General features: G+C 43.8%; 1 protein-coding gene across 4 annotated transcripts in view; it reads left to right on the top strand.

Moving 5' to 3' along the window:
• NHSL1 (NHS like 1) overlaps positions 1-20649 on the top strand; it is a 148106-nt gene continuing 127457 nt past the window's right edge. For 3 of the 4 annotated variants that reach the window (XM_080999473.1, XM_080999475.1, XM_080999480.1), the window contains exon 1: positions 647-1135. In XM_080999473.1, coding sequence (XP_080855599.1) covers positions 799-1135 — 337 coding nt within the window. In that variant the 5' untranslated portion in view covers positions 647-798. Of the gene's footprint in view, positions 92-646; positions 1136-20649 lie in introns of those variants that run through there. The other variant, XM_080999472.1, reaches the window with a different exon arrangement.

Raw genomic sequence — 20649 nt, 5'->3', positions numbered from 1 at the left:
GAGGGAAAAAGAGGGAGGGAAGAGTTCCACCTTCGGCTTGCTGGGAGGCAAGGAGTAGCTGGGGCAGTAGCTCCAGTTTGGAGAGCTACAGGTAGGCGGCGGCCTTTATTATTATTCCCCCCCCCCCAAAAAAAAATTTCTTTTCCCAGCTTTCTGTGGAGTCGAGTTCTTTTGCGCCGCCTCCCCTTCGGCTGCTTTCGTTTTTCCGGGTTGGGATCGTTTGGAAAAAGCGAGAGCAGGGGATCCCAGGTGACGCGGGGGTGGGTCGCCTTTCTTCTCCCCCCCCCCCCCGCGAGCTTTGGCTCTCTCCCTCTCCCCTCCAGCCCGCGATCCCGCGCGCTCTCCGGCGCCGCTTCCAAGCCCCCTCCCACGCTTCCTCCGGGGGAAACGCGGCTCCTTTTCCTGTTCCTCCGTCTCCGGCGGCGAGCGAGAGGGGTCCCCGGCTGGATCCCCCCCCCCGAGCCAGTCAGGGCAGGGCGGCCGTGTTTCCCCACCCCCTTTCCCCGTGCTTTTTCTTCCTGAGGTAGCAGCACCAGCGGCGGAGGAGCCCGCGGGGCGAACTCGCTCGCTCGCTCCCTTTTGCAGAGAGGCATTGCAATGTACCTGTGGCGCCTCCTCCACGGCCCCCCGGCCGGCCGGGCTCACGGCTGCAGCCCCCGCGCGGCCTCAAACAACTACTGAGTCTTCTAGAAAGAGGCAGGAGAACAAAAAGGAGAGGCTCTTGGACTTGTGCGTGTGGTGGATGTAAGTTTTGCTCCCTCCCCTCCGCAGAGCAGCCTTCGCCCCAGAGCCCGCGCGATGCCTTTCCCCCTGAGGACGGTGTCGCCGCTCAAGCTGTGCCGCCTGGAAGAGGACGCGGCGGCGGCGGCGGCGGCTCCGAGGGACAAAGGAGGCTCGCCTGCCGGGCGAGGCGGCGCGGAAGGGCTCCTCTTCGGCTCCCTGGAGGAGGTCTGCTCGCACTCGCTCGTCTCGCTCCTCTGGCAGCTCTCCGACCTCTCCCGCTGCGCCGGCGACGTCTTCGGCGGCATCCAGACCCAAGCGGACAGCCTGGGGCGGCGCAGCGCGCGCCTCCAGCACCGCCTCGACTCCCTCAAGGCTCTCGCCGCCCGCCTGGACCACCGCAAAGTCAAAATCCGTAAGTCTCTCTCGGGGCTGAAGGGAGCCGGGAGGGCGCGGTGGGCGGCTGCCTGGCTGACTTGGCGGGAGTTCAGACCAGGCTGTGGTGGTGGGTTTGCCCTGGGTCGCCTCCTAGAGCCCCTCGTTGCCGTTTTGTGTTGAGAGACGAGGGGCTGGCTGCAGGGGATGGGGAGGGGAGCAGCAAAACGGGTGGAAGTCTCGCCTGCAACCATAGGAGCCAGGGGGCCGGGGTCCCTTCGCCTCCCCCCCTAAAATATTTGAGGAAACTGACCCCCCCCAATTGATGAGCCCTGCCATTCAAATGGTCTGCGTGCACTGCGTCTTGTGATCGATTATGCAGGTTGAGGCATACCTGGGCCCTACCGTATTTTATCCAAGTTGACACCCTTGCCTGCAGCTGGGAATTGGAGGGCAGGTAGACCACCCCCTTCCCCACTTTGTAGTGAAAAACTGAGCCCCTCTCCCCCAAGGTTCGGGCTTGGCAACTGATCTCCCCAACTGGACCTTTTTAGTGGGCTGTAGGGGTCAGACTCTTGCAATCGGTGCAGGCTCCACGGGTTTGGCTGCATTGCTGAAATGCTCTGCCTCTCCCAGGCAGAGATCTTACAGCAAAATGTATTTGGAAAAAAACCACACACACACACACACACACACAGGGTATTTCTTATGGAGCTGGGCGTTGGCCAAAATGTTCTGAAATTGGAGTCTGTTCTCGGATTAGAGTCTCTTCACACGTTAGGGCAATCTGCACAACATGGGTACTTGGTCTGTGTGCATTCAGTGAGCTACATTTATACATGTTTGTCAAACATGATTATCTGCTTGCCGAGTGCATGCTTGAGGTGTGATCATAGTAGAAGGCTTTCTTTTTTAAATCAGGAAAATCTGGCCAGCACCCTTGCACATCTGCGTGCTGTGTGTGTATGTTTGTTTTAAAGAACAGTGGAATGAATCACTGACAGTTCAGATTCAAAAACCATTTGTGTTGCTCATTGAGAAACTCTTTCCAGTTCTTTTAACAACTTCTCAGATGCTAGTGGAAATGTGGTTCTTGTTTGACCTGATTAGTTCAGAGGAAGCTTGCTTTGGTAATGTTAAAATTTGAGGAGTGTCTCTTTCATGAATTCCCTTGATAAATCAAACCCTGAGCATAATAAAGCACATTGTTTTGGAAAACATGTAAGTGGGCTTGTAAAAGTGCATTCAATCTCTCTGTAAGAACATTTTTCACTTTAAAGATGTGTTAAGTCTCAGTATTCCCTAAGAATGCTGCTCAGTAAATTAAGAACACATTAGGTGCAACCCAGGTATGTTTACCTTCATTTAAGCCCCCTTGAAATCATTAGGCAAGGTTAAGTTGTGCCCAGTCATGGAAATCTTTGGGCAAGGCTAAGTTCTTCTTGATAGGTCTGTCACCACAGGCAGTTTCACAAGTAAGTCTTAATTTCAATATATGTCTTCTCCATGTTAGATAGCACCATGCAGAATTTACTTTGAGGATGCTCAATGCTAGATTGAGCTTTGCCAATGGGCACACATATATAGGTAGCAACAAGGCTTGATTACTGCATCATTTTATTCATGAGGCTGCCTTTGAAAAGTGCTTGGAAACTTCAACTGGTTCAGAATACTGTACTGCAGCCAGACTGTTCGCAGGGCCTTGCCTTGCAACAGATTTCTCGGTACTATACATAAAAGATCTATCCTAGCTGAAAGACTTAAGCCCAACACATTTAAAGTGCTAAACAGTTTTTAAATCCCCAAATAATTTGGGAAGTCCTGGACGAGTCTGCGTGTAAACTGAGATACGCAACTAAAGGTCTTCAGTGGGAGCTCCCCCTTCAGAGGTTGGTCACTGGACAGACTCTTTTCTATAGCAATAGGATTCACTTTCTACTCAGGCATGCTCACCTGGCACAACTTGACCTTTATGTCTTAGACACCAGCCCACACTTGTCTTATTTGTCTAATATTATTTTGGTTGTAACTGTATTTCTTATTATTGGATATCATTGTTAGCACTGCTGAACTCATTTTTAATCTACTATTGTTTATATTGTCTTACTGTTTTGAACCAGAGTTGTAAAATAAAATAAAAAAACTGCCTCAAAGACACTTACAGTGGAATGGTTGGATAAAAAGGTTTTAAATTTAAAAAATTGGCTTCAAAAGGTGGTGTGAAAAATCTGCCCAGCTGTCCTTGTTCCAACTTCCATTCATATATTTCAATGAATAAACCTACCACTCAGAATACTTCACTGTGTGCCCTTCTTGATCTTGCCCATTGAAAAAAAATAGTACTGTAATTCTAGTCAGGCATCACTGGCCACCACTTACCTTTAGGGCTCATATGTTGTATGTACTGAATTAACAACATACAGAAGTGATTGATTTAAAAAGTACTCTTGATTTAAAAAGTAATCTTATGCACACTTTCTTGAGAATAAGTCCCATTAAATATAAAGAGACTTGCTTCTGAGTGTGCTTACAAATGCATTACCAACACTTTCCAATACGTTGCATTTTTTCAATACATGTTCCTTGATCAAATGTATGTGTATTAGTGCTTTGCCTCATACTAAATGCATCTCACCATCAAATCCGCCCCTCACTCCTTAATTTTACCCTCTCAGACATTACCCACATTTAGCAAACCGTGCTGATGAAGTAGTTTGCTTTTTATGTGTACAGGTTATTCAGAGTTCCAAGGCAAGCAAGAAAAAAATTGCATGATCCATGGAGTTCTGTTTGTTTTGAATAGAGAAAGCTCCCATGGAAATATTATACAAATAATATTACCGCTTGGTGTTGGGATAGTGCATTTTGACTGTTCAGGGTAGATGCAAAACAAGTCGTACTTCCTTTGTGTTATCGGAGACCCTGCCATCCAAAGTTCAGAGGTAGAGCATGACAAGGTTTTCCCACTGTAAGCTCCAGCCTTATTCAAGAAACTGTTAGCTCCTGTGTGCAGTGTTTGGCATTTCCTGCTAGCTCCGTGAACAAATTTTCAGTCTGTGTGTGTCCTTTCTTCCCTTCCCCCTTCTCCCTTCTGCAGTTTTGCTGTTTGTCCCACTCTGTGAAAGGAAGGCTACAATGGGTGAAGGGTAGTGAGCTCAGGAGAGTGGAGGAGCTTGTTTGTCAGCTTTTCTGATGGGTATCAGTTTTCAGCCTTAATTTGCCACATTAGCTGTTTCCCTTTCTTTACACTAAAATTTGTGTCTCTGTTCACTTCTTCTTAAAATATAATTCTCTTTTTATTTCAATTTGTTGTCAATTGCAAAACAATTAAAATGATTAAAGTATTACAATACAGTCCATTAAATTTGACATAAATTTGTCCCAAACAAACAGTTGGGAAAGTCAAGAACAAACCTTGGCTTTAGCTCATGGTTGTTTGAGCACTCGTTCAGAAGTAACATGGCCAGCTCACAGTTCATGCACCATCTAATTCGCTTAATCATGGCTTATGGCTCAGCCAAGGTGTGTTAATACGGCAGTGCATTAGTATATTCTCTAAATTCAGGCTATTAATGCATATTTTCCACAAAGTTGTCTGTCTTACTTTATTTTAAAGTGAGATAGGGGAGGGAGAGTTTGAAATATACCTGCATAATGATCTACACTGTCATAACTTGGATTGTTTTAAATGTCATATGTTTGATTTTATTATGATTACATAGTACTGGTTTATCCTAGCATACAGTTGCAGTATAGGCAACTTGGTTGTACTTCTGCTTGTGCATCTATCTCTTGCCATTTGACCAAATTTATATGCCTTTTTAACTTTTGAAGTTTGTAAACATTCCCTGTGTTAGTTTTAATGTATGCTGTTGGTCCTAGGCTTACCTATCCTTGAGTTAGGTTCCTTATTGCTTGTGGTAGATCCTGAGAGGAGAAAAAATGTATTTGAGGTTGCTGAAAGCCAGTTGACATTTTGTGAGGTCCCGCAGTTGTGGTTAAAATAGTTCTGTTTCAGCTATGGACATATTGGGAATAGCATCTTCCATTTGCATTTTCAAACTGACACTTTTTTTGTTGTTGCAAAAGTTGTTTCTTGGAACACTCATCCATTTCCAATAAAGGACTTTTTGTGTGTTTCTCTGCAAATACTGAAGCTGGATTGAATTTACTTATAGAGTCTTGAAAGGAAGTATATAATAGAGTCTACTAAACTTAGTTGTTTTTTTGACTAGGAACTTGGAGATCCTATTGGACCCCTATTCCCCCCCCCTTCTCTTAAAATTATAATAAAAATACCTTGAAAAACATGGGTTTTAAATGAGATGTTTCTTCTTGTATTTGAAACCTAGAAATCAGTCATTCTACAGGACGCTGGGTAGGATGCATGATTTATTTGTGTACAAAATATATTATGGCTATATAAACATCTTTTTCTGTAGGGAAAACCCAAGTAAAGGTAAATGGTTCTGCCTGTTCACCCATTCTTGCTAGATACTTTTTATATAAATTGTTGGAGGTTTACAGAAAAGCTGCTTTTTAAATGGATATTTCCTTTTCTATTTATTCCAGTGTCATGCAGTGAGATGACTAGAGCTCATATCTCTTCCATACCCACCCAGTGCTAGGAAGGAAATGCTGTGCAATGCAACCTGTGACTGTTTTTGTTTTATTTGGAGTCAGCTGTTTCCGCAGAGAAGATCCCATTTGGCTCACTGCATCTCTTGCTGCAACAAAGAAAAACACTGTGAGAGGACTTTCCTGTGTTGTTAAATTCAAAACAAAAAGAAGCAGGGGAATGGAAGAAGAATCTTCTCTTCTATGCCCATCCTCCACAGCACTTCCTTTCTTGTAGAAATTTGCTTGTAAAAACACTCACACAGCGCTGAAGAAGATTGTATGGCATCTGCCATGCAATATAATTCAATAGAAAAACAACTGTTTATATTCTTCTGTATCCTTGCTCTTTTGCTGGTTAGTCTTGTCCATTTCCCTTTGAAAACTCTTATTGACATGGCTATTGAGCATGAGTGAATTATAGAATAATAGAGTTGGAAGGGACCATGAGGGTCATCTAGTCCATCCCCCCTGCATGCAGGAAGCTTTTGTCCAGCGTGGGGCTCAAACTCATAATCCCGAGATTAAGAGTCTCATGCTATTTCGGCTGAAGTATGAGACACAGTTAAAGTCAAACTAATAAGTGGTCGTTGGAGATGCCCCATAGGAAGGGAGCAACAGCCTGATTTTAACTGTAGGAGTAATATTCAGCAGTCCTGATCTTAAATCCTTCCTGTAATGCTAATATCTTAGAGCAGAGCTTTCCAAACTTGTGTGTTGCAAAACATTAGTGTCTCAGCTGCAGTTTGAAGATGTGTCATGTGAACGTTCCCATGCTCCTCCTGTGGCTGAAAAGATGTTAGTTTAACCTCCAGTTTGCTAGTAAAACTGAATTAAGGTAAAGGTAAAGGGACCCCTGACCATTAGGTCCAGTCGTGACTGACTTTGGGGTTGCGGCGCTCATCTCGCTCTATTGGCCTAGGGAGCCGGCGTACAGCTTCCGGGTCATGTGGCCAGCATGACTAAGCCGCTTCTGGCGAACCAGAGCAGCGCATGGAAACGCCGTTTACCTTCCCGCCAGAGCAGTACCTATTTATCTACTTGCACTTTGACGTGCTTTTGAACTGCTAGGTTGGCAGGAGCAGGGACCGAGCAATGGGAGCTCACCCCGTCGCGGGGATTTGAACAACCAACCTTCTGATCGGCAAGTCCTAGGCTCTGTGGTTTAACCCACAGTGCCACCTGCGTCCCCCAAAACTGAATTACTGTGTCACAAAAGGATGCAGGTCTAAAAAGTGTGTCACCAACATGAAAAGTTTGGAAAGCTCTGTCCTAGACCCTCTGTAGTCACTAGAATTGGTGCTCTGAATGGAAGCTGCATCTCTATTCAACTTAACCATAAATTACCTGGAGAGCGTGGTGCACGGTCCAAATTACATAAAATCATTTATTGCAAAACCTCAGTAGAAACAAGAGTTCATTGGACACTTAACAAGCTTCTATATATCCTTAATTTGTAATTATATATTAAGTGGAAGACTCATTATTTGTTGAAATTCAGCTTTTCCTATTGATAAAACTTTGCTAAAAGCAAGAACAGGACAAAAGGTTGCATTTAAACAAAAACCCTTTCCCAAAGGGAAACTGGTACAAAGCCTTGCTGCAGTGAGACAAACCTCCATTTGAAATTTAATAAATGAAGATTTGTACAGAAATGCTTTTATTGGCTGAAATGTGAAAATGCATTATATAATATTCATCTTGAACACAGTTTAATAAGTTGTAAAATGCTTCCTCAAGAGCTTCCATTAATGTTGATGGCCTTTCAGCCGATTCCCTGGTGGCCCGCTGGAATGTGGAGTTAACCAGGGCTATTGACTGTTTGGCTCTGAAGCGCCCTCTCTGATTGCATGGAGCCCGGGCAGTCCCGTGGTTTTCCACGGATCTGAGGGCAATGAAACAATCGTTGAGACGGCTAGAGCGCCGGTGGCGGATAACTCATTACGAATCTGACCGGACACAGATTAGAGCTCAATGTCAAGCCTACCAAGTGGCGATAGCGACAGCGAAGAAGACTTTCTTCGCCGCCTCTATTGCATCTGCAGAAAACAGCAGCAAGAGACTTTTTCAGGTGGTTCACAATTTAGCGGAACCACCTGCGACATCGGGGCCCAGTACGGGCCACATGATCTCCTGCAATGATTTCACAAAGTTTTTTGCAGATAAAATCGCTCAGATTCGGGAAGAAGTAGACTCCACAGTGGGAGCAGGGCCAGGGCGGGAGAGTGCTAGAGTCCTGTCTAGTCAAGTTGTGTGGGATCAATTCCAATCTGTTACCTCCGAGGATGTGGACAGGCTGCTTGGACGAGTGAAGCCAACCACCTGTCTCCTGGATCCTTGCCCATCCTGGCTTATAAAAGCTAGCCGGGAAGGACTGGGCGATGGGCTTCGGGGGTGGTGAATGCTTCCCTCCGTGAGGGAGCCTTCCCAGACCCGCTGAAAGAGGCGGTTATTAAACCGCTTCTTAAAAAACCATCTTTAGATGCGGCCACGATGGCCAATTATCGCCCAGTCTCAAATCTTCCATTCTTGGGCAAGGTGATTGAGCGAGTGGTTGCTGAACAACTCCAGGCACGCCTGGAAGAAGCGGACCATTTGGATCCCTTCCAGTTGGGATTCAGGCCTCATCATGGGACTGAAACTGCCTTGGTCGCACTGGTTGATGATCTCCGGCGGGCTAGGGACAAAGGTGAGAGCTGTTTCCTAGTTCTGCTGGATCTCTCAGCGGCGTTTGATACCATCGACCATAACATCCTTCTGGACCGTCTTGAGGGGCTGGGAGCTGGGGGCATTGTCACAAAGTGGTTCCGCTCCTTCCTCCTGGGCCGTGTTCAGAAAGTGGTGGTTGGGGATGAGTGTTCAGACCCCTGGGCTCTCACTTGTGGGGTGCCTCAGGGTTCTGTCCTCTCCCCCATGCTTTTCAACATTTACATGCAGCCACTGGGAGAGATCATCAGGAGGTTTGGGCTGGGTGTTCATCAGTATGCGGATGATACCCAGCTCTACCTCTCTTTTAAATCAGAACCAGTGAAGGTCCTGTGTGAGTGTCTGGAGGCGGTTGGAGGATGGATGGCGGCTAACAGATTGAGGTTGAATCCTGACAATACAGAAGTACTGTTTTTGGGGGACAGGAGGCAGGTAGGTGTGGAGGATTCTCTGGTCCTGAATGGGGTAACTGTGCCCCTGAAGGACCAGGTGCGCAGCCTGGGAGTCATTTTGGACTCACAGCTGTCCATGGAGGCACAGGTCAAATCTGTATCCAGGGCAGCTGTTTACCAGCTCCATCTGGTACGTAGGCTGAGACCCTATCTGCCTGCAGACTATCTCGCCAGAGTGGTGCATGCTCTGGTTATCTCCCGCTTGGACTATTGCAATGCGCTCTACGTGGGGCTACCTTTGAAGGTGACCCGGAAACTACAACTAATCCAGAACGCGGCAGCTAGACTGGTGACTGGGAGCGGCCGCCGAGACCATATAACACCGGTCTTGAAAGACCTACATTGGCTCCCAGTACGTTTCCGAGCACAATTCAAAATGTTGGTGCTGACCTTTAAAGCCCTAAATGGCCTCGGTCCAGTATATCTGAAGGAGCGTCTCCTCCCCCATCGTTCTGCCCGGACACTGAGGTCCAGCTCCGAGGGCCTTCTGGCGGTTCCCTCACTGCGAGAGGCCAAGTTACAGGGAACCAGGCAGAGGGCCTTCTCAGTAGTGGCACCCGCCCTGTGGAATGCCCTCCCATCAGATGTCAAAGCGATAAACAACTACCTGACATTCAGAAGACATCTGAAGGCAGCCCTGTTCAGGGAAGTTTTTAATATGTGACATTTTAGTGTATTTTTCATCTTTGTTGGAAGCCGCCCAGAGTGGCTGGGGAAACCCAGCCAGATGGGCGGGGTACAAATAATAAATTATTATTATTATTATTATTTATTTACAAAATTGTAGTTTCACCCAAAGAGGCTGGATGTACTTTTTTTTTTAAGCAACTGTCCAACCCTCTTAATTAGCAACCCTTGATTTTAGTCCACCTGTGTGTGACATGATGTTAAATCCATTTTTTTTATCAGCAGTTGCAGATACTGATAATTCCTGGAATTGCAGCAGGCAAGGAGAGGAAACAAATTTTGTTCCTTCCCTGCCATATCCATCTATTGAAACTGCTATATGCTTTGTGAGTGATTCTACTGAGATAAAATCAGTGGTGCTCATGTGTGAGTGGAATGGATATCTGTTGGAACAGCACAGTGGGATGTCATATTCCTTTTTTACCCTCTGCATTGGAGTGTTAGGAGACTCTCTGGAACAGATTTAAGAGATGTGTAGGGAGGAGGAGAGGCAGGAGGAATTCTTTCGCACAAGTGAAAGTCCGCTCATGTGGTGTTCGGTCCTGCTTTTCTTCTCAGGAATTATCAGTTTCGTTTTGTTTAGTCAATTAGTTGTGCCTGACTCTTCGTGACCCCATGGACCAGAGCACACCAGGCACTCCTATCTTCCACTGCTTCCCGCAGTTTGGTCAAACTAATGTTGGTAGCTTCGAGAACACTGTCCAAACATCTCGTCCTCTGTTTTCCCCTTCTCCTTGTGCCCTCATCTTTCCCAACATCAGAGTCTTTTCCAGGGAGTCTTCTCTTCTCATGAGGTAGCCAAAGTATTGGAGCCTCAGCTTCAGGAGCTGTCCTTCCAGTGAGCACTCAGGGCTGATTTCCTTCAGAATGGACTGCAAGAATTGATCTTCTTGCAGTCCATGGAACTCTCAAGAGTCTCCTCCAGCACCATAATCCAAAAGCACCAAATTAAAGAAGACGATAAGCCTTTTTTATGGTCCAGCTCTCACTTCCATACATCACAACTGGGACAACCACCTGATGCTATTTGCATTTTTTAAAACAGCCCTGCCCATTAAATGCAAATACATGTTTAATGTCACGTGTACTTTGGCCTCAATAATTGACACATTGCATTTTATTTAATTTGTGTCCCTTCCCACTGTATGATAATATAGGATGATTGAGGACAGATAATTTTAAGCACAGTCTGCGTTTTGATGCAGAAATTAATTGAACTGAATTGATTGCATCTACTTTTCAATGTCTTGAAAAAAGTGAACTAGGAACTTCTATTTTCTGTTAAAAGTAACTCCTTTTCATTGGTTGTTGTTGGTTTTTTGGTCAGTGAATACTTATCAGGAATATGTAATCAAAGCTGTGTTTTTGGTTGCTGTTGACAGATCATACCTAGCTGCTAATTACAGCAATAATTAATGGGTGTAGGTAGGGAACAGGTCTTACCTTTGTCTGTCAGGCACTTATTATATGAAATATTGGAGAATATTACCTGGGTACCTGCAAGTCAGGTATAACAGGTGTGGATTTGCTTTTGGAATTTCTGCTGTCTTTTACTTGGGAATGGAATTACTGTATTTATGTTTGAAAATGCTGTGCTTTCTAAGGGTTATTTGACAAGGTTTGAGATGATATGCAGTACTTGGAGTTAGCCCTGTTGAATAAAGGAGTTTGGTACATAGATGTGCCACTGTCTGTTTGTTTAGATACTTTTCATCATTGCTCATGGAGAGATGCCTCTGTAACAGGTGTGGGGAACCTCTGAACTTCCAAATGTTGCTGTACTACAACTCCCACCAGCTCTAGCAGGCATGGGATGATGAACGATGTAGTTCAGCAACATATGTCAGGTCAAAGGTTGCCCAGACCTTTGTAGTAACTAAATGCAGAGCTAGATATATGAAAGTATTTTGCCTTTCCAGATCTCAGAGTGGTATGGCTTTCTTGTCTCTGATAAAAAAATATATGAATTGTCAGATGTTTGCTCGTGTCACCTATATACAACATTGGAAACAGTGATGCAAGGGAAATGCACATACTGGTACATTTCTCCTGTCTTCGGATACTTGTTCTTATTGACTTTTATTACAGTTTCAAGTGTCTTGACATCTAGGACCTTCATTAATCATAGAATCATAGAATTGCAGAGTTGGAAGAGACCCTGAGGATCATCTAATCCAGGGGTCAGCAGCCTTTTTCAGCCATGGGCTGGTCCACCGTCCCTCAGACCATGTGGTGGGCAGGACTATATTTTGGAAAACAACAACAAATGAATTCCTATGCCCCACAAATAACCCTGAGATGCAGTTTAAATAAAAGCACACATTCTACACATGTAAAAACACCAGACAGGTCCCACAAATAACCCAGAGATGCATTTTAAAGAAAAGAACACATTCTACTCATGTAAAAACACGCTGATTTCCGGACCGTCTGCGGGCCGGATTGAGAAGGCTATTGGGCCGCGTCTGGGTTGCCCACCCCTGATCTAGTCCAGCCCTCTACTATGCAGGAGTGTTCATTCAGCTGTGCCATACAGGGACTAAACCTGCGACCTTGGCATTTTCAGCACCATGCTCTAACCAACTGAGCTATCCAGGCTGAGTCAGTGTTAGTGACTACTCTGAATGACCAATATATTGAAAACTGAGGTATCCAGCTGAGTAGGGAACAAAACAAGCAAAGAATGTGTTTTTCTGTCAGTAGCAGAATTTGCAGATGTGCGTGCATGTAGATTCTTATATGCAGCAAAAATACAGATCCTATACTATAACAAATGTGGTCTTACTCTTCTTTCTTAACACCTATTCTTAAAACATTGCTACTGTCTTTTGAATGAGAAAATATCCTGTTTTCCTCATTAGTTATACAAGGTTTAATTTAACTGGAATTGCTGAGCAAAGTAATCCCAACCAGGCAGAATCATCAGGAGAAGAGATATATGCTGGCACATCTTTGTGTAAATTAAGCTGCATCATAACTGCTCCTGGCTTGAGAAGGCATGGAGGCAGTGTAAACATTCATTTTCTACCCTTCCAGTGACTCTTGTGGGTAATGTAAATTACACCAGTCTCCATGGATGAAATCAGTGGATCAAATGAGTTAGGAGGCATCATAACTTTATGTATCTCCTCACCCCCGATGAGCCCATTTCTCACCCCTGACACACTCCTTTTTGCCCTTTGTACTGCTGCAAGGTGCCAACTTGACGCCAGCAGGGCTTTCTGTCAGCCAGTACACTAGGGTAGGTTGTTTATGTCAGTTTAAGGCCAGATCAACTGCTTTGGAGGGCAGATAATTCAAATACCAGCCTCTTCCACCCAGCATATATGGGGTTAGGATTGCACTGTTAATTTTTGTTTTATAGTTATGCTCCTTGTTGCGTTCTGGCACCTGCTCCAGGTTTCCCGCTTGGATTAGTAATGGCTTTGGTAGCAGATGAAATCAGTTCAGAGGGAGTTCAAGAGAGCTTAGAAGATGGCTTTGTGGGCTTATCAATTGTTTCAGTTGCATAGTAGAGAAAAAGCTCAAATTACTGCTGCATGCCCTGCCAACCTCATCTTTTTAGGGACAAACCGCATTCTGTGAAATCAACCTCAAAATATACAGATAATAACTTGCCTGACTATTTCATTAAAAACAAAACCACAGCATTTTAAAACAAGTTAATAAAGCATATTGGTACTTTAAAACATCACCATTACAGTACATAAGCCAGTTAAAAACTGGCAGCTATGGTTGTGAACACTTATACAAATCAGGTATATTTTTAGTAAGCGATGAAGGCACACTACCATTGCTGCCTGCCATATTGGTAGTGAGGAGGAGTTTGTTCCATAAAATAGGCACCACAGTAAAGGCTTCCGGCCTCTGTGTTACTGCAGGATGGAGTTTCCAAGTTGCAGTATGGACCACAGAACATCATCTGAAGGCTTTGGTGATCTAACAGGTCTGTATGTTCGAAGGCATTATTTTCGGTTACCTGATTCCAAGTTGGAAAGGGCTTTATATTTAATAACAATATCTTTTAAACATGGCTTGGTGGCAGTCTGGCAGCTCTTTCAGCACAGATATTATATGTGTGGACAGCCAGATTCCCCACTTAGCACTTGCTATAGCTTCTGATCGTCAGGGTAGTCCCACCTACAGTAGTCATTACAGTTGTTCAGTTCTGAGGTTAACATGCATGAGTCGCACTGGTTAAACCAGGGGTAGCCAGGATAGTGCCCTCCAGATGTTACTGGACTACAACTTTCATCGTCCCACCCAGTATGGCCAAGGATAAATAATGATGGGAGTTGTACTTTAGCGGCATTTGTAGGGAACCACATTGGCAACCCCTATAATGTTTTACATATTGAGAGAGAGATGCAAGTTTCTTGTGTTTCAGAGAATGAATATCTTGCTTGATGCACAGAAGGGTAAGGAATATGGGAGATACGTTCAAGCAGCCACCTCTCATTCCCTACAAAGCACCCTCACTTGCACACATGTTGGGAAGGAGACAGGGAAAAAATGGCTCTATTTTTCCCTGTGCTGCTTGTTTGCACATGGACCCCCATGCTTATTTCAATGATAGCAAGCCAATTCTGTTGTGACACAGTGGTGCTCAATTATTTAGTGACCGTAGGAGCTAAAACCCAAAATAAAGCCCGTGACTTGAAGAGATTCTAGATCCACAAGAGAAAATAAAAACAAATTGGATTGATATAATTAAATAGGGTGGCTGGTGTGCACCATATTTTTTAATGTGTTTTAACAGTATGGTATTAATATAATGCCTGCTAGGCTCCATTTGGTTTTTGTGTTGTTACATTCAGCACAAAGAGTAATGAACAGGGTGGGGAAATATATTAATGAGGACCAGGAGGCTTCTATACAAATATGTACATGGGAAACAGATGAAAGATGTGATAGGAAAAACAGGCTTCAGCTGCAGCTCTTCAAATAACAGAACCATCACCCCACCCACTTTCTCTAGGTATTAGCATCATACTAATTAGCACCCGCATAACAAAACCTGTCAGGCAGGATTTGTCAGAGTAATGCTCATAGGGGATAGTTAGGCTAAGTCCTCTGCCCCTTAAATTGTCAGGTGTCTTCTGATCCTTTGCTAATAATTGCCCATTGGCAAAACAGCATCAAGCATTTTTGCTTTTCTGCTTTAAAAAAATATGTGTGAACTAGGATCTAAAGATCTTTTTTGCTAACTTGCTTTGGCATCAGATCCCCTCTATTAATCATGCAGCAGGCTTCCATAGTTTTGCAGGTTTATAATACATCAACTTGAAATTTTCTGAGGTGAGCTTATTTGAAATGCAATAAATCAAAGGGTAGCTAGCTTACTGTGAGGAGGTTTTTTTTGGAGGAAACATTTTAAACATTTATATACTGACTTTAATGATTTTAAGGTAGCTTTCAAAGAATAAACAATGAATGTAAGACAAACATATATGCTTGTCTTCATAATTCTGGGCATAATTATAATTATGATAGGCTGTTACCTGAAAATATATAGTGGTACTCTATAAATAACAATATTTGAGACTCTAATTGGCTTGCTTAGATTGTTGAATATTCCAGAAACTCAAGAATATTCAGACAACTGCTTGCAATCCAGTTCTATGAGGGAAAGCAGATGAAACAGTTCAGTAAAGACATCCATTGTTCTACTTCCTCATGCTACTGTCAGTTGCTTTGTTAATTTATCTGTTAATACTGCAGCCCATACCTGATTATGGGCTAGGACACAAGTAGCTTAGTGCAGAGGTATTCAACCTTTTTGGCACCCCTGCAGGGCTCAGGAGTTCAGTTATGTCACCGCTTGCCTGCAGAGCTGGCAGCTCCTCACTCCTTTTCGAACACCCTTTTGGAGTGTTCCCTCAGCGTCCTCTCCTCTCCTTGGGAGTTCTCTGGGCAGCTGCCACTGCCACCCCTGGTCTCAGAGCTATCCCCCCCCCTGCTCCAAAGAGAGGTGTCTCCTTACACTGCCCCACAGGGGCCTGGGGAGCACCCCCTGGCCAGGCCCAGAGGCACCATTCACTTGGGGAGCTTGTAGTCAGAGCTGCTGCAACAAACAGCTTTGCAAGCCTTTGGGAGGCAGAAATGCGAGAGGGACTCAGAAGAGGGAGGGAAGGAACCTTTCCCATCATTCCCTGCCCGTCATTCAAGGCACTCCAGGGTGCCATGACTCGCTGGTTGAAATCCACTGGCTTAGTAGGTTGGCTGAGGTTGGGAAGAGATCTTGGGGTTCATAGAAGGCCTAGAAGCAATGTGGCTTAAAAAGGGTGTCTAGTAAGCAATATACTGAGAAATGTGAACCAGAAGCAGGAAGGGTAGGTGAAGGAAATGAAGGCTTCAGGAAATGGATAAAGGAGATTGGGAGTGGAATGGGACTCAGTGTCTGGATGAGTGTTTATGGAATATGCAACAAGGCATGCCTAAGGCTGTGAAACAATGGCCAAAAAGTTTAGGGCAGGATTTGAACTTACTAGCCAAGTCTCTTTGGTTGCAGACTGCTCGTTATTCTAATACATGACTATTACAGCAAAGTCAACTATAGTCTGCACTCTAGAAGAATTTAATGCATATATTTGTCTTAAACTTTTTTCTAAAACTGTTTGGCAGCTGTTAGGGAAACTGACAGGCACCATATCCCTTAGTCCAGCCTGCCAGGTTGTGAAAGCTTAATGCCACTGTTAGGCTTTTGTTAGCCTTTAAGATGCAACAAGACTTTGTTTTAAATATAAGGATTTTTTTTTAAAGTACAGTTTTGCTGCAGTTTTGCAATCTGTACATGGCAGAATTTTTAAATTCCTGCAAATAAACCCAGATATTTAGTTGATAACTTCTAATGTTGAAGGTATTGAATTAGTTTCTCCATGTGTCTTGTGATCATTAGCTACCAAAAATCCACTTGCCGGCTCTCCAGGGGCAAGTGTTCCTGGTTGTCGAGAGAGCAGGATACACAGGTACATACAGTTCACCTTTCCTGAGCTGTCATTGTGCTGTGGTTTGCACAATAAACAGCAGAAACCTATTCTGAGAAACTCTTGTCATTAAAAAAACCCACAAATATTCTCCAAGCATCAGCAAAAATTAGATAAGACACAGCTCCAAGCTCTCTGATTGTACCAAATAGTTTGGAAAAGAGGCAGGGTTTTCATTTGTGCTGGTGCATGGATAAAGAAAGAAATGGCAGTGATAACTTCGTTGCTCTTTCTCATGTGCAAATTAAAATATATTGTTCAGATCCTAGCCTCTGGCACAGGAGAAAACAAGGTTGCTCCATCTTCCATGTGACAGCCCTTTAGATATTTGAAGATGGCTATCATACCTCCTCTCGGTCTCTCTTTACCAGGCTAAACATATGCATTTCCCTCAACCATTCCTCGTAAGGCTTGGTTTCCAGACCCTTTATCATCTTGGTTGCCCTCCCGTGATGTGGACATTATACTTCTGTTGATGCAGCCGAGAAGAGCATTAGCTTTTTTGCTGCTGCTGCTGCTGCTGCATCACACTGTTGACTCATGTTAAGCTTGTGGTCTACTAAGACCCCTAGACCTTTTTCACATGTACTACGGGCAACCCAGGTGTCCCCTATCTAATATTTGTGCAGCTGGTTATTCCTGCCTAAGTGTACTTAAAGAGCTTTTAGCCACCGCTCCTCAAGGAGAGAGGATTCTCAGAAGTGAGAGGGTTGAGGGTACAGATTTGGTTATCTGAAAGCTGACCCATGCCAGGCCTTGATGGGTTCCTGTGTGTACCTGCAAAATCAGAGAGGCATTCCAAAGCTGTGTGGTCTCCCGCCTGAAAGAGCTTTGAGTGCTGTATACACACACATACGCAGTATTTTGTTGTGAGGCCCACTTTTGTAATGCCATGTGCATCCATTTATGATTTGGCCAGTGCTTGGTTTTTAGAGTCAAACAAACTAATAACTATTATTAATTACTCTTATGTTCCATCTATGCTCATATAATACTGTAGAAGTAAAAATACAGGTTCCAGCGCTGAGGTACATGCAGTATAAAACAAAACAATCTCTAGAAACTGACTGAATATATGTATAATGTATTGTGAGGTAGATGAAGTAGATGAAGTTATTTAAAACAAAACCCGATTCACTTTTATATTAATCTTTCATGGGCTCGTTACAACAGTTTTATAGGATTGCTCTCTGTATAATATTCTTATTCAAACACCATTTTTGCTGGTCCTGTAAAGTTAATTAATGTGTTTCTTCTAACTCCTTGCACACCATTAGCCACAAACCACCTGGAGCATTGGAGAATTTATCTGCAACCATTTCCAGGATGAGATGAATGGTCCGAGTCATAAATCCTGGAGACTGAATGAATGAGATACTTTTTTTTATTGTCAACCAGAATTGCCTTTGTAAAGATGCTAGTTTTTTAAGTGTCTTAAGAAGCAATTTCCCAATTTTACTATTAAATGGCTATTAAAAAGATTTTACCAGAAAGATTTTGGCACAACAGCAAGTTGCAGGAAGCAGGGAGTAGACATATAGTGGTATCTTGGGTTAAGTACTTAATTCGTTCCGGAGGTCTGTTCTTAACCTGAAACTGTTCTTAACCTGAAGCACCACTTTAGCTAATGGGGCCTTCAGCTGCTGCCGCGCCGCCGGAGCACGATTTCTGTTTTCAACCTGAAGCAAGGTTCTTAACCTGAAGCACTATTTCTCGGGTAGCGGAGTATGTAACCTGAAGCGTATGTAACCTGAGGTACCACTGTAAAGTGACAGTTTTCCAAATGGAGATACGAAGGCAGTGGAGTCCCCCAAGGATCGGTATTGGGATCTGTGCTTGCTAACTTGTTCATAAACAATCTAGAGTTAGGGATGAGCAGTGAGGTGGCTAAGTTTGCTGAAGGTATGAAATTGTTCCTGGTCCTTAAAACACAGAGAGATTGTGAAGAGCTCCAAAATTATCTCTCCAAACTGAGTGAATGAGCAGTAAAATTGCAAAGGCAATTCAGTGTAAACAGAAGTAAAGTGATGCATGTTGGGGCAACAAAAATTAATTTCACATATACGCTCATGGGATCTGACCAGGAATGAGATCTTGGGGTTCTAGTGGATAGTGATGTTCCACCTCCACTGTCAGAGGCATTATGCCTCTGAATGCTAGTTACTGGGAATTGCAGGTGGGCAGAGTGCTGTTGCTCTCATGTCCTACTTGCGCTTACATTAAAAAAAACCCACACTGTGGTACTTATTACAGGAAAGGAAAAGAGTTAACAGGATATGGGAATGGGCAGAATGTGGTGTGGGATTGCTGGGTTTTATTCTTAAATGAAGCTTTTTTGTTTGTTTGTTTTATTGTGTGTGCGTGTTTAATCCTGACTCTTAGGATTGGAAGAGCAAACTGTCTTATTGCGTAACTGCAAAAGCAAGGAAGCTGACAAAGAAACAATAACAGTATTTTGGAAAGTACGAATAGATTTCTTCCTCTATGGAATCCCTTCTATCTCTCATTCAATTGCCATTTCAAGATTACTGCCTGAAAATCACTGCAGGATGACTGGTTCCGAATGTTTTCAGACAAGAACATTAGCCTTTAAATCGGTATGTAAGCTGCCTTTTAAAAAATAAGTGAATGAGCTTGTGAAATAGCGTATTGGAAGCTCAAAATAGGCTCTTGTCTTTTAGAGGCACATCTAATTCAGAAACGGCATCAACATAATTGTCACGATTTTCATTTTAAAAAGAGAGCAAGAAATCTTGGCAAAAGTATAAAAACTTTCTGTTGGTTGCCTGGCTTGCAGCCTAGTGCTAAGTATTTTCTTCTTGGATTCCCCACCAAAGACAGGAAACTGAATAACAAGTAAAATACATTCAGATTGCACAGGAGATGCACCTTCACTTGCACATGACTTAGATAAGGAATGGAATAAAGTATGACATTTGCGCAGCAAATTCCAGGGAAGTAAGACATTAGATGTGGTGAAATCCAGATGGTACATTTGTTGATAGCCAAGTAGTACTTTTATTTTATTGAGAACCAGTATTCTGTTCTGCCCTTTCTTAATGTATGCCCCCTATGTCAGAAGTTGCTTGGTGGAAGTACTTTTACAACTTGTCTCTAGTTGCATGCCCAGGTGCTCTGAGCCCTATGACACACATCAAATAGGAACTACCCCAAACAGATTGCCTTAGGAAGAGTGCTGTGGCAGCCAGCCCCCATCTGGGAGGGTGGGTGGGAGATCTGATGACTGAGGCGCCAGGTGGAAGGCTGGGATTCCTTTTATGCTCGGAGAGGATAATGTGTGGCCTTTGGGCATTAAGTTGCTTCAGGTAACTTCTGTTCTGTATGTTACTCACTATAGGCAGCGGTGTCCAAACATTTTTCAAAGAGGGCCAGATTTGATGAAATTAAGGGCTGTGAGGGCCGACCAAAGTTGTTGACCTTTTGTTAGGATTGAAGTTGTTGACCTTTTTTAATGTTATTACCCCAAAGTTGTTGAGGATTGAAGATGTTGAGCTTTTTTTAGGGTTGAACTTTTTAAGTTTTTACCCCAGGAAATAGGAAATGAACTGCCACAGGGGCCAGATTAGACCAAACGGACTTTGGACATGCCTGCTATAGAGGATAGTATTGACTAGAATTCCTTGGAGACTTTGGTTGTCCTAAAAATATCCTAGACTGCATAATATCCATTTAGCTATCCTTATCCATTTAATATCCATTGAAATGTCCTTCTTTATATTTTTTGCTGTTTGTCATAATCTTTACACTCTGTGTTGTGTGCAACATAGCACTAGGTCACTTGTTTTGTCAGCGTGAGGATTTCTCCTTGCACAAGGGAATGTTCTCCACCTTTCCTCCTTCCAAACTAGAGGAGAAGCGGATCTGGGGGCAGTGTAGTGCACGTGGAGGGAGGAGGAGGAGGAGGAGGAGGAGGAGGAGAGTTAAAGTGCCGTTGTGCTGGCAGCAATCCTTGCCATAGTGCTTTTATTTGGTCAAATACAGCCTGATCTTTTTTCATGCTGAGTTCAAAAGTGAAGTTTTAAAAGTGTGTATTCTTGAAACCTTCGAAATATTTATTTAAAAATGGGGATTCTGAGGAGGAACAC

This window comes from Podarcis pityusensis (assembly GCF_964106645.2).
Source record: "Podarcis pityusensis genome assembly, chromosome: 3".
NCBI classification, from domain to species: Eukaryota; Metazoa; Chordata; class Lepidosauria; order Squamata; family Lacertidae; genus Podarcis; species Podarcis pityusensis.
This window is presented reverse-complemented; position numbering and strand designations above follow the sequence as displayed.